A 13,937-nucleotide genomic window follows, 5' to 3' on the forward strand; every position below is an offset into this window, starting at 1 on the left:
ATTAGCAGAGCAGTGAAGGAAGACTGATTTCCAGAGGGCTGGACTGTGAGTGAAGAGCAGCAAGAAGTGTTAAATACATGCTCTTAAACAGTTGACAGTAAAGGAAGAAGAGCTAAAAAAGTGAAAAAAGGCCCTGGCCGGTTTGGCTCAGTGGATAGAGCATCGGCTTGTGGACTGAAAGGTCCCAGGTTCGATTCTGGCCAAGGGCACATGCCCGGGTTCCAGGCTCGATCCCCAGTAGAGGACGTGCAGGAGGCAGCTGATCAATGATTCTCTCTCATCATTGATATTTCTATTTCTCTCTCCCTTTCCCATCCTCTCTGAAATCAATAAAGAAATATATATATATTTTTAAAAAGTGAATAAAGTAAAAGATCCCAAGAAACCAGAAACACCAATCAGAAAGGATATATGCACACCTATGTTCATAGCAGCACAATTTACAATAGCTAAGATTTGGAAACAGCCTAAGTGCCCATCAGCAGATGAGTGGATTAAAAAACTGTGGTACATCTACACAATGGAATACTACGCCGCTATAAAAAAGAAGGAACTTTTACCATTTGCAACAACATGGATGGAACTGGAGAGCATCATGCTAAGCAAAATAAGCCAGTCAGAGAAAGATAAATATCACATGATCTCACTTATATGTGGGATATAATGATCAACATAATTTGATGAACAAGAATAGATCAATCTAGAGACAAATGGTAGGGATGGGGGGTTAGAGGGCAACTAAAGGACTTGTATGGATGCATATTAGCATAACCAATGGACAGATACTGGGGCAGTGGGGGCTTGTCCGGGATGGGAATGGCTGGGAGGGGGTGGGGGGCGGGGTTGGTCAATTAGGGAAAAAGGAGACATATGTAAAACTTCAGACAATAAAAAAAAAAAAAGTAAAAGAGTAATTAAAAGAGAGGGGAGTCTTGCTGTGTTTATAAAGGAATTTAAAGGACTGGGAAAAACTCAATGTGCAGGAGAGGGGGAAAGAATGCAAAAAGATTTCTCAGATGCTGAAAAGGAATAGGACTTACGTGGTGGTGTTGTATTTTTAGCTTTTTATAATAAAAGTTTTCAAACTACCTAAAAGTAGTTTGACCTCCCATGTGCCCATCACCCAGCCTCAATAATTGTTAATATTTTGCTAATGTTTAAAATAAATCTTTGTTTTAGCCTATTGACTTCTCCAGCACAGGGTAGAAAATATGAACATGCATCATTACATATAGCACTGTTTTGTTTCATTTTATTGCATTTATATATAGTTATGTATGTGGGTACTGGAGATGTAACATAAAGTGTATTTTTTACTAAAGATTGCATCAAAAAGTGTGAACACCAGTCATCTGGAGCAGTTCTTCTCGTACTTTATTGTGCGTACAAATCGTCTAGGGCCTAAGGTTTGGCATTCCAATCAACCTCCAAGTTGCTGCTGATCCTTTGAGTGGCATGGATCAGGAGGACTGGTTTTAGTATTTCTCGGGGATCCTGGGTAAAGGAATAAAAGGAGAGTGTAGACTCTGCAGTAGTAGAGAATGAGATGAAAGGTGCATGTCAGGGTAGACCAGGAAACTAAGAACAAATCATCTCAGTTTTTCTGAGACATTGAAGGAGAGACTGAATGGGGATAGAGACAGAGAAAACTTGAATGACAGAACAATGTAAGAATTAACAAAACAGATTCAATTACCTTTGGTACCAGGAAGACTGTATGCAATAGCCACCTTCTTTTGCTGAAATTCTTTTAATTTCACAATATTATCTGTAAGTAGATATCTTTTAGCTAAAAATCAGAGAAAGAAAAAGAATATCATTTTGACTGTTTTATACTTCACAAATAATATGACTGTCTCTAATAACTGATTCACTTAGTGTAAATAATTCATCTAGATAGGTACAAATATAACAGTCACCCTGGTGGGAAAAAAAAATCTCCAAACTACCAGATAATGCAAATCCTCAGCAAGAAAAGTTATGTTTATGTGTGCAAAAGGAGCTAGTGATTAATTGTGTATGGGGATGAGATGGCAGGAATCTGGGATCTGAGAGACAAATAGACTTTGACCATCTGGTTAAGGGACAAGGGGATTTTAAAACAAACAAACTAAAGGCTATTGTTTAAATGCAAAACAGGAACATCTTGTTTTGGTTTATCTAGGTAGAAGGGTATAGTGCAGTGGAAAAAGCCATAGTGTGACCATTGGAATCCCCAGTCCCGTCATTTGTGTAATGAGGACTATGGCCTCTCACATTTGGACTCTCAGTAACCTTAAGATATATCAGAAATCACTAGCCACAACTTAGCAGGAAAGATGAGTTTGGGAAACATCACCACTTCTTTAGGACGCCAGGCTGTGCATGGCGAGGAGCTTGGCCAAAGAATCAACCACCAAAAGAGGTCTGGGTAACAATCTAAAGGTAACAATCGCTGTATGGAGAGCCAGTCCATAGAAAGGGTGAAGCAGAACTCTACTGTGGGGCTGCCTGTGTGCAAACCGCCCCCCCCCCCCCCTACCAGTTCCCTCTAACCTTTGGCACCTTAGATATACTTGCTGTTTCCTCCCCTGTAAATGGAGAAAAGAGTGGTACTCTGTCACTGGGTGTTGTAAGAAGAAAAGGAATGACTGTAAAACATTAGAATAATGCCTGATACAAAGTGTTACATATTGTATCGCTCATCGGCATTTTCAAATCCATTTTCACAAAGATATTAAGGGATAATTAATTGTACAGATGAAGGAACCTGCTCAAGGTCTTTCAGATCGTTAGCTGCAGGGCTGGGACTCCGCTCCCAAACTGCGGGGCACCACACCCCAGGGGGATGGGGCAACGTCGCCCCCTCCGAGGGGATACCACAGCACCAAGGTCAAGACCCCGGCCCGGTTGTCCTTTGGTTCCCAGGTACAAGGGTGTCCACGACACCCAGGGGTCGTCGTTGCACACACGCGCGAAGCCACGCTCGTCTGCTCCAGGCCAGTAAGTGACCGTGGCGCTGTTATTTCTCCAACGTGGTGCCCGCTGAGGTGTAAAGGTCCCTTCTGTCCTACCCCGCCCCTCCTTCACGGCGCGAGCCCGCGGATACCTCCGAGGGGGCAGCGGCAGCAGGTGGAGCCAGAGCCTCCCACCCCAGCGTACACCAAGGAGCGCAGCACCCGCAGTACCGCTTGCTTCGGAGGCCAGAGTGCGACAGCCATGCCGTCCCGGGCCACACCAACTGCGGGAGCCGGGGGGAGGGGGACAGAGCGTCGGCGCGACTGGGGCCCCACCCCTTCCTCCGCCTGCAACCCCCCCGGTCGGCGTCCGCTTTGGTATACTCCAAGATGGCGGCCCCCATGGTGCGGCACGGGATCCTCCTGGCGCGGAAAGTGCCTCTACCTCAGCTCTCCCTGGCAGGTTGGTGGCTGCTGCCTTCGTGGGGCTGCTTCGTTAGAGCCCTGAGAACTCTGTTCCTTGAGTGAAAGGAGCGATGGGCTTTGAAGAGGAGAGGAAATGCTTCTGGGATCTTGTTGCTAGAGAAGTCATTTGGGATGTTCGGTAGCACAGAACGGGGAGGTAGGGTCTCTGACCCATCTCCTTTCGTAAAGTAATAGTGTCTGCCCATCCACCGGTGTAAAGAGCTGAGAAAGTCTAGCCATGAACGGTTTTGCGTATGACTTGCTGGGTTTGTGTTAGGGGGATTGCCTCCTGCTGCACCTGCAAAGCCCAGAGGTGTCCACCCCTGGGGCTATGAACATTGTCTCCCTGCTGAGGTTTCCTTGGAGGGGCGTCCTAGCGTTCCCTTCACCGCCTCACGTTGGCCAGAACCCCTGGTCTTCAGTTTGTGGGAGAGGTTTTCAGCGTCCTCATCTCACTTTACCGGATGACCTTGGACACAATTTTTTATTGACCTTCCTTGGCTAGTCTTCTACCTTTAGACAATGAATGCTAATCGTTACTTCTAAAGCACTTCGGTATCTGAGTGGATGGCAGCCCACTCAAAACCTCTTTAATGGATCTGCTGATAAAGACATTGGAGAAAATATTTAACATTTTCAGAAGCTAAATCCTGAGAAGGGTATATGATTATATGGTTAAAATATTCCCAATGGATGTTTCAGTGTCTATTATCTCCTCTTTCCAACATTCCTCCTCTAGCCCCTGTAGAAAAGCAACACATACACCTCTACTCACACTTGTTCAGAACAGCCATTAAATATCAACGTGAGATCACAAAGTTGGCCACCGCAAGTTTTCTGAAGATGAACCGGTTGACCTAGCTGGTAAAAATATGTAATGCCACACATTTGGTACAGTGGTATGCACAGTGCCTGGCATCTCAAGCTGTTGTAGCTATTTACAAGCATTTTTAGTTATGTTTGTTAATGTTTCGATGTAAGCAAGACCTTAGATGGTCTATTAGGGAGGGTATTGTGCTTGCTTAGAATGTTTGGGGACAACCATTCATTCTAACAAGGGAATGGCGATTAGATAAGGGAGAGAATTTCCAGTTAGCATTTTGGTGTTAGTTTGAACTGGTGAACTTGCAGTAGGTTATACACCTGTGCTATTCCATTGTGGTAGCTACTAGCTGCATATGGCTATTCAAATAAGTGAAAATAAAATTTAAAGTTCATTTTCTTAGTCACACTAGCTACAGTTTAAGTGTCACTAGACACCTGTGGCCAGTTACTACTGTATGGAACAGCTGAGAATTGAACATTTCCATCATTACAGGACGTTATATTAAACAAGCACTGGGTTAGGCCAGAGATGAAAGGAGTCTTGACATTAGGAAATGAATGCTGTAGGCAAGTAATATAAATAAGTAGGATAGTGCATTATAGAACACCCCAGATTTGAAAATGCTGATAAAGAGCCTGACTTTAAGTCATCAAAACATCTTGAACCATTACAGGATAAGAGAGGAAAAATAGTCTTTGTACAAACTCAAAACAAATATATTGTTCTGTCTAACTTTATAGAAATTCTTTGATTCCAATGTTAATATATAGACCTTCCAACTACTATACAGAGATGGAAAGAACTTTAAATGGTGTCATTTATAAAGCATCTCAGAAAGATGAACATCCTGCTTTAAAGGCTTACAGAAAATGGAATGTCTATCTTTCTTAAGGTGTGTTATAGAGCCCCTCCATGTTCTCTAAACTTTGAAATTCTGGTCCTTGGAGTTTTGTTTTTTTCAGAATTAAATGGAAAAATACTTCTTCTTATAGTGGATAGTTAAGTTAGAGAATGGTTGTGTTAAAAATTGACTGGCTGAAGGATAAGCAAGTTACCAAATTACCACAAATTTGGTGGCTTAGAACAATGCAGATTTATTATATTACAGTTCTGTAGGTCAAAAGTCTGATACGGGGTCTTGCTGTGTTAAAACCAGTGTTGAAAGGGATGTAGAATCTGCTTCCATGCCTTTTCTGTCTTTTAAAAAACCATCTGCATTCCTTGGCTGATGGTCCCTTTCTCAAATATCTTCAAAGTGAGCAATGGCAAGTCAAGTCCTTATGTCACTCCTTATATCCTTCACACATCACTCTAAGGCCCTAACACCCTCTTCATCATCGCAATCAATTTAGGACATTTTCACCACCTCAAAATACAAAACAAAAACAAACTTAATAAGTTACTCCCCAACTTCCCTGAAGTTTTCCTGACCCCTAACCCTCCAAATCTAGGCAACCACTAATCTGCTTTCTGTCTCTATAGATTTGTCTATTATGGACTTTTCCTATAAATGTAATTATATAATATTTGGTCTTTTGTGACTGGCTTCTTTTTCACTTAGCATTATGTTGTATAGATCCATCCATGGTGTAGGCATGTATCTACTTCATTTCTTTTTTTATTGCCAAATAATATCCTATCTAATAAAAGAGTAATATGCAAATTAACTGTCACTCAGCGACAAAATGGCGGCCCCCATAGCCACAAGATGACGGTGCCCAGTCCCCTCAGCCCCGCTGCTGGAGTGTCCGGGCCTGTCTGCCGGAGCAGCGAGGCTGGATCCGCCGCCGGAGGGGGTGGATCCAGCCTCCCCACTCCACCGCTGCTGCAGTGTCTGGGCCTGTCAGCCCCGCCAGGATTTGCGGGGACCAAGCAGCGAGGCTGGATCCGCCCCCAGACACGGCAGACAGAGCCCAGACAACAGGGCTTGGGGGCTTCCTTAGCGTGGCAGCGGGGAAGCCCCAGGCCCAGCAGACAGAGCACAGACAGCAGGGCTTGGGGGCTTCCTTAGCGCGGCAGTGGCGGGGAAGTCCCCAGACATGGCAGACAGAGCCCAGACAGCAGGGCTTGGGGGCTTCCTTAGCGCAGAGGCAGCGGGGAAGCCCCAGGCCCAGCAGACAGAGCACAGACAGCAGGGCTTGGGGGCTTCCTTAGCAAGGTGGCGACGGGAACACCCCCAGGCCCCGCACACAGAGCGGGGACAACAGGGCATGGGGGCTTCCTTAGTGTGTCGGTGTCGGCGAAGCCCCCAGGCCTGGCAGACAGAGCACACTGCAGGGCATTGGGGCTTCCTTCGCATGGCGCATGGCGGTGGCAGGCAGAGAGTGGACAGCAGGGCATGGGGGCTTCATCTCCATGGCTGCAGCGAAACCCCCAGGCCCCACAGAGAGCAGAGAACCACAGGGAATGGGCCTAAGCCATCAGTAGGACATCCCCTGAGAGCTCCTGGGTTGTAGAGGGTGCAGGTTGGGTTGAGGGACCCCTGTGCACAAATTTCGTGCACCGGGCCTCTAGTCCCATTATAAGAATACACCACCATTTTATGTATCTATTCAATATATTTGCATTGGTTCCACTTTTGGGCTATTATGAATAACTAGAGGCCCGGTGCATGAAATTCGTGCACAGAGGGTGGGTGTCCCTCAGCCCAGCCTGCTCCCTCTCCAAACTGGGACCCCTCAAGGGATGTCCGACTGCCCATTTAGGCCCGATCCTATTGGGATTGGGCCTAAACGGGCAGTCGGACATCCCTTTCACAATCCAGGATTGCTGGCTCCCAACTGCTCACCTGCCTGCCTTCCTGATTGCCCCTAACCTCTTCTGCCTGCCAGCCTGATCATCCCCTAACCACTCCCCTGCCAGCCTGATTGATGCCTAACTGCTCCCCTGCCAGCCTGATTGTCCCTAACTGCCCTCCCCTGCTAGCCTGGTCACCCCTAACTGCCTTCCCCTGCAGGCCTGATCCCCCCCAACTGCTCTCCCCTGCAGGCCTGGGTCCCCCCTCAACTGCCCTTCCCTGCAGGCCCAGTTGCCCACAACTTCCCTCCTCTGCCGGCCTGGTCACCCGTAACTGCCCTCCCCTACAGGCTTGATCGCCCCTAACTGCCCTCCCTTGCAGGCCTGATCCCTCCCAACTGCCCTCCCCTGCTGGCCATCTTGTGGTGGCCATCTTGTGTCCACATGGGGGCAGCCATCTTGTGTGTTGGAGTGATGGTCAATTTGCATATTACTCTTCTATTAGATAGGATAGAGGCCTGCTGCACGGGTGGGAGCCAGCTGGTTTGCCCTGAAGGGTGTCCTGGATCAGGGTGGGGGTTCCCTTGGGGTGTGGGGCGGCCTGGGTGAGGGGCCTGTGGTGGTTTGCAGGCCAGCCACGCCCCCCGGTGACCCAAGTGGAGGCCCTGGTATCTGGGATATATTTATCTTCTACAATTGAAACTTTGTAGCCTTGAGCAGAGGCCTGGGCTGGCCAGGGTGTGCAGGAAGCTTGGCTTCCTCCATCTCCAGGGAAACCCAAGCCTCCTGTTTGCTCTGTGGCTGCAGCCATCTTGGTTGGGTTAATTTGCATACTCGCTCCTGATTGGCTGGTGGGCGTGGCTTGTGGGTGTAGCAGAGGTATGGTCAATTTGCATATTACTCTTTTATTAGATAGGATACTGCTGTGAACATTTTTATACAAATTTTTGTGTGGAAAAGGGGTGCACCAAGAGTGTCCACCTCAGGTTAACTGAGGAGGCCGACCCACTGGGCCATATAGGAAACCTAGCACACAAAGCTACCCTACCAACTCAGGGAAGCAGCGATAATGCGGAGACAAAGAAGCAGATCACAAACAAAAGAAATGGAGGAAAACAAATGACTGGATATAGAATTCAAAACCACGGTTATAAGGCTTTTCAAGAATATCCTAGAAAAGGCTGATAAATTTAGCGAGACTCTTGAAGATATAAGGACCAACTAGTAATTAAAAATACACTCACTGAAATAAAAAATATTATACAGAGACCCAACAGCAGACTAGAGGAACGCAAGAATCAAGTCAAAGATTTGAAATACAAAGAAGCAAAAAACACTCAACCAGAAAAGCAAAAAGAAAAAAGAATCCAAAAAGTTGAAGATAGTGTAAGAAGCCTCTAGGACAACTTCAAGCGTACCAACATCTGAATTATGGGGGTGCCAGAAGAAGAGAGAGAGCAAGATACTGAAAACCTATTTGAAGAAATAATGACTGAAAACTTCCCCTACCTGGTGAAAGAAAAAGACTTACAAGTACAGGAAGCGCAGAGAACCCCAAACAAAAGGAATCCAAAGAGGACCACACCAAGACACATCATAATTAAAATGCCAAGAGCAAAAGACAAAGCAAGAATATTAAAAGGAGCAAGAGAAAAACAGTTAATTACCTACAAGGGAGCACCCATACGACTGTCAGCTGATTTCTCAACAGAAACTATGCAGGCCAGAAGGGAGTGGCAAGAAATATTCAAAGTGATGAATAGCAAGAACCTACAACCAAGATTACTCTACCCAGCAAAGTTATCATTCAGAATGGAAGGTCAGATAAAGAGCTTCACAGATAAGAAAAAGCTAAAGGAGTTCATCACCACCAAACCAGTATTATATGAAATGCTGAAAGGTATTCTTTAAGAAGGAGAAGGGGAAGGGGAAGGGGAAGGGGAAGGGGAAGGGGAAAGTAAAGATAAAAATTATGAACAACAAATACATATCTATCAACAAGTAAACCTAAAAATCAAGTGAATTAAAAATCTGATGAACAGAATAATCTGGTGAATATAATAGAATCAGGGGCATAGAAAGGGAGTGGACTGATAATTCTCAGGGGGAAAGGGTATGGGGGGTGCAGGAAGAGACTGGACAAAAATCGTACATCTATGGATGAGGACAGTGGGGGTAAGGGCAGAGGGTGGGGTATGAACCGGGTAGAGGGGAGCTATGGGGGGGGGGAGTGGGGAGGAGAAACAATTGTAATAATCTGAACAATAAAGATTATTAAATTAAAAAAAACAAATTTTTGTGTGGAAACACTCTTGGGTGTATACCTAGGAGTGGAATTGCTGGGTTATATGGTAACTTCATGTTTATGTTTTAAGGAAATGACTAACTTTTCCAAAGTGGCTGCACTACTTTACATTTTCACATGAAATGTAAAAGGTTCCAGTTTTTCTACATTTATATCAACAACTGTTACTATCTGTCTTTTTTATTATAGTCACTTTAGTGGGTGTGAAGTGGAATTTCAATGTATTTTGCATTTCCCTAATAGCAAATGATACTAAACATCTTTTCATGTACTTGCTAGCCATTTGCATGTATGTATATATGTTTGTGTGTGTGTGCATACTTTTCCTGTTTTAGAAATATTTGTTCAAATCCTTTGTCCATTTTCAGTTGGGTTATTTGTCTTTTGAAATTTTGAGTAGTAAGAATTATTTATATATTCAGGACACAAATCCCTTACCAGATAAATGATTTGCAAATATTTTCTCATTCTGTGAGTTTTCCTTTCACTTTCTGGATAGTGTCCTTTGAAGCACAAAAGGTTTTCATTTGAGCTCATTTGTTAAGCATTGCCATATGCCAGTCCTTGCGCTAGGTAATGGGAATACAGCTATGCCAGTTTGTGAGTTACCTGAAATTTGGCTTATTGGTTTCTCTTATTTACCACTAGGGTGCTGGTTTACTGGATAAGATATTATTGTTTGCTTTATGTGAAATAAGGGTAAATATGCCGATCTAAGTCACATGGCAATGTTTTGAGGACCAACTAATGATTATGAGGCATTCGATTAATGAGTTAAGCAACAGTTCAGCAAATGTTTTCAGTTCCAAAGGGTTCTAGGGCTTACCCCGGCTATAATTTAATGAAAACAAATGGTTCCTAGTCCTAAAGTTATAGGAACAAAATTACCAGCATTTCTACCCATAACATTACTGTATAAATTTTCAGTTTTCTGTTTTGTTTTTTTTAGTTTTCTGTATCTTATACTTGTTAGAGGTTGAGTGCATTTTGTCAGGAACTGAATTGTTAACTGTGCAATGTTGGTTACAGTATCATGTTAGAATCTTTAAATCTAGTAAATTGAACATATTACAAAGATATGTTTAACGAAACAGGCATATAAACTGAACCTGTTGTGAAACCATGAATGTTGAGATAATTGTCTTTTTTCCTCAGGTAAACGATGTCTGCTTTCTGCAGCATACGTGGACAGCGAGAAATGGGAAGCAAGAGAAAAAGAAGATTTTCACCTTGGTAGGTACCTGTGTGTCATTTTTCAGTCACTCCATATGTTTATGATAATATATTCATATTATGTATTATGAAATGATGCTTTTATAATAACCCAATTCAGATAAGTACATTTTAGCTTTTAAGAAGAATTAGACTTTTGTTTCACACATGGCAAAATCATTTTTGTTATCCTGCTATTTCTTTTTTTTTTTTTTTTAAATATATATTTTATTGATTTTTTACAGAGAGGAAGAGAGAGGGATAGAAAGTTAGAAACATCGATGAGAGAGAGACATCGATCAGCTACCTTCTGCACGCCCCCTACTGGGGATGTGCCCGCAACCCAGGTACATGCCCTTGACCGGAATCGAACCTGGGACCCTTTAGTCCACAGGCCGACGCTCTATCCACTGAGCCAAACCAGCTAGGGCTTATCCTGCTATTTCTTTTTTGCCTTGATGAATGGTCTTCCTAAGTTATGTAAACAATTCTTTTTTGTTTTTGTCCATTTTTATTGTATAGTTAGTTAGTTGCTCTGCAGCCTCTGTTATATGTTACCTGCAAAGAAAAATTTGTTTTATATTTTATTTTTTTAAAATATATTTTTATTGATTTCAGAGAGCAAGGGAGAGGGAGAGAGAGATAGAAACATCAATAGTGAGAGAGAAATTGATTGGCTGCCTCCTGCATGCCCCACACTGGGGATCAAGCCTGCAACCCCAGCATATGCCCTTGACCAGAATCAGACCCAGGACCCGACGCTCTATCCACTGAGCCAAACCTGCTAATACTCTTTCATCTTTTTATCGTCATTTCTTAACTTGTGGTCTTCAGACAGCTTTTTTACCCTCCTCTATTTCATTGCCAGGTGACAGATAGATTTGAAAGCAGTGTTATAATCTCATATAAACCATTTAAGGAAAATAGTTGGGTAACACTTCTCAGGCAGTAGGCGCCTCATTATAGGCTCCTGTTCCCTATGTTATATTACACTAATAGCAGCCCTTCTTTTATAAAATAACAAAGCCTAAAGAAACCACTGACCCTATGATCATTTTATAGAAATGTACATGCTACATATATATAATATATTTTATAGATAACATCATTGTGATAACATCAGATGATTGGTGATAGTTTTATGGGGATAATGTAATTTGTGGATCAGTTCCAGTGCTGATCTAATATTTTCCCAAAAATTTCTTTCTCTCTCTCTCTCTCTTTTTTTTTTTTTTGGCTTATGTTAAATAAGAAGAAAGTCTTTCTGTGTTTATGGGTTCTTCCCATAATTTGAGCAGGCAGGATTCTTTTATAGCTAGCTATATCGTCTACCTTGGAGAGCAAGAGTTGATTTGTGAGACCTGGCATTGGATGTATGGGCAGGAGCCAGCCAAAACAGAGCTGTGGAGAATCTGAAGATTAGTAACTACATGTTTGCACTGAAATGTAGAATCACTGTGAACCACAGACAGAAATGCAGATGGATACAGATGTGGTGTGTTAGCAAAGTCAAATACCATTTGGTATCATAGCATTATCATAGGTGCTGACAGCTTTATTCACAAAATGGTGAACAATTCTTGGTAAAGTTCTGAATGAATCAAAGTGCTGTCTTTCCTCAATTTATCTAGTAGTTGCATTTATGGAAAATTCAGCTTATTTTCAAATTATGCCCCCCAAAGTGCTTTGTTTTTATATATAAAATGGAGTTTTGTTAATTATAGACAGGTATTTTTAATAGTGTGGATGTCTGCCATGTCATACATAATATGTGGATCGAATATTTTTAACTTTTTATATGGAAATAATTTGAAATTTACAAAAAAATCATAAGAATAATACAAAGAGCATCTGACCCTTAGCCCAGATTTACATATTGTCACCATTTTGACCCATTTGTTTTTGCTTTCTCATTCTCTGTATGCACTTTTTTTTTTTTTTTTTTTTTTTTTTTTTTTTTACTTTTTGAAGAGTTTCTTTGCGTATATTATAGCTCTTTATCCTGAATGCTTTAGCGTATATGACCTGACATTTTTAAAGAAACCAGTCCCTTTTTTAAATAGGATATTCTTCTTTTTGGGTTTGTCTGAGGTTTCCTTATGATTAGATTCAAGATATGCTTTCCCAGTCAGAATATTGTCAGTGTTATTTTGTCCTTCTCAGGGCACATCTAGAGATACCTGTTGTCGATCTGCCTTCACTGGCAGTGTTAATTTTGATCACCTAGTCAAGTGTGTCTTATTTCCCCACTGGAGAGTTACGATTTTTCTCCGTTATGACTAATAGGCAATCTGTGGAGAGATATTTTAATATGCAAATATCATGTTTAGAAAAGGTTTCCCCCTAGATTTAGCATCTATTGAGGCATCTTGCCTGAATCAGTCTTTACTACAACAATTGCAAAATGATGGTTTTCCAACTCCAGTAATACTTGCACATTTACTAGTCAGTACTCAGTATTCTACTGTGAGCATGAGCCCTCCCTACTTTCCCATTTCTTCCTTTGAATTATATTTATCTGTTCATTATCAATATGATCTTCTGGATTGTGGATTTCTCTTGTTTTTCTTTTTAATGATTCATTACCGTTCTTGTCCCAGATTTGGCTAGTAGGAGCCCTTTCAAGCTGACTCTCAATGTTCTAAGCTCATCTTGTACCTTTCCTGCTCTGGCCCGGGTATCAACTCTTTCTCCAAGGCATCCTGGTTCCTTTTAAAGGGAATGGTATTAGAAGCCAAGATCTGCATATTAGATGTCCTCTTGTCATTGTGGAGTTTTTGCTTCTTGGCCCATTCAGTGGAAAATATGTATACACCCTATACAATAAAAGCCTAATATGCTAAGTGTCCAGTCATCCATTCAACCAATCAAAGCGTAATATGCTAATGATATGCTAAGGCTGCTCAACCACTCACTATGATGTGCACTGACCACCAGGGGGCAGATGCTCTGACTGTAGGTTAGCTTGCTGCTGGGGTCCAGCCGATTGGGACTGAGTGAGATGGGCCAGACATGCCCTGGAGCTCTGCCACGGTCACTCCCCAGCTGGCCAACCTCCTGCGTCCCTCCCTGTATCCCTCCCCGGCCCCAATTGTGCACTGTGGGGTCCCTTGGCCTGGCCTGTGCCTTCTCACAATCTGGGACCCCTCGGGGGATGTTGGAGAGCCGGTTTTGTCCTGATCCCACTCAACGCAGGAGCTGCCCCCTGGTGGTCAGTGCGCTCCCATAGCGGGAGCGCAGTTCAGCCAGAAGCTGAGTTCACTGCTGGTGAGCGCAGCGGCAGTGGCAGGAACCTCTTCTGCCTCTGTGGCAGTCGGACATCCCCCGAGGGCTCCCAGACTGCGAGAGGGCGCAGGCTGGGCTTAGGGGACACCCCCCGCCGTGCATGAATTTCATGCACAGGGCCTCTAGTAAACTCATAATCATACAGATGTGCACATCCATGCATGCATATATA

The 13,937-nt window shown here is 43.3% G+C and overlaps 2 protein-coding genes across 2 annotated transcripts in view; one reads left to right on the top strand and one right to left on the bottom strand.

The window, feature by feature from the left end:
* Positions 1 to 3,222, bottom strand: part of PTCD2 (pentatricopeptide repeat domain 2) — a 30,819-nt gene extending 27,597 nt beyond the window's left edge. Inside the window, exons 1-2 of the mRNA XM_080679167.1 lie at positions 3,089 to 3,222; positions 1,697 to 1,789 (exon numbers count right to left, since the gene is read on the bottom strand). Of these exons, the coding sequence (XP_080535293.1) occupies positions 1,697 to 1,789; positions 3,089 to 3,200 (205 nt within the window). The 5' untranslated portion in view covers positions 3,201 to 3,222. The remainder of the gene's footprint in view (positions 1 to 1,696; positions 1,790 to 3,088) is intronic.
* Positions 3,223 to 3,307: 85 nt separating this feature from the next.
* The window catches only part of MRPS27 (mitochondrial ribosomal protein S27), a 96,709-nt gene continuing 86,079 nt past the window's right edge, over positions 3,308 to 13,937 (top strand). The window contains exons 1-2 of the mRNA XM_080682036.1: positions 3,308 to 3,399; positions 10,424 to 10,501. Of these exons, the coding sequence (XP_080538162.1) occupies positions 3,327 to 3,399; positions 10,424 to 10,501 (151 nt within the window). The 5' untranslated portion in view covers positions 3,308 to 3,326. The remainder of the gene's footprint in view (positions 3,400 to 10,423; positions 10,502 to 13,937) is intronic.

This window comes from Plecotus auritus, assembly GCF_963455305.1.
Source record: "Plecotus auritus genome assembly, chromosome: 7".
In the NCBI taxonomy this organism is placed as follows: domain Eukaryota; kingdom Metazoa; phylum Chordata; class Mammalia; order Chiroptera; family Vespertilionidae; genus Plecotus; species Plecotus auritus.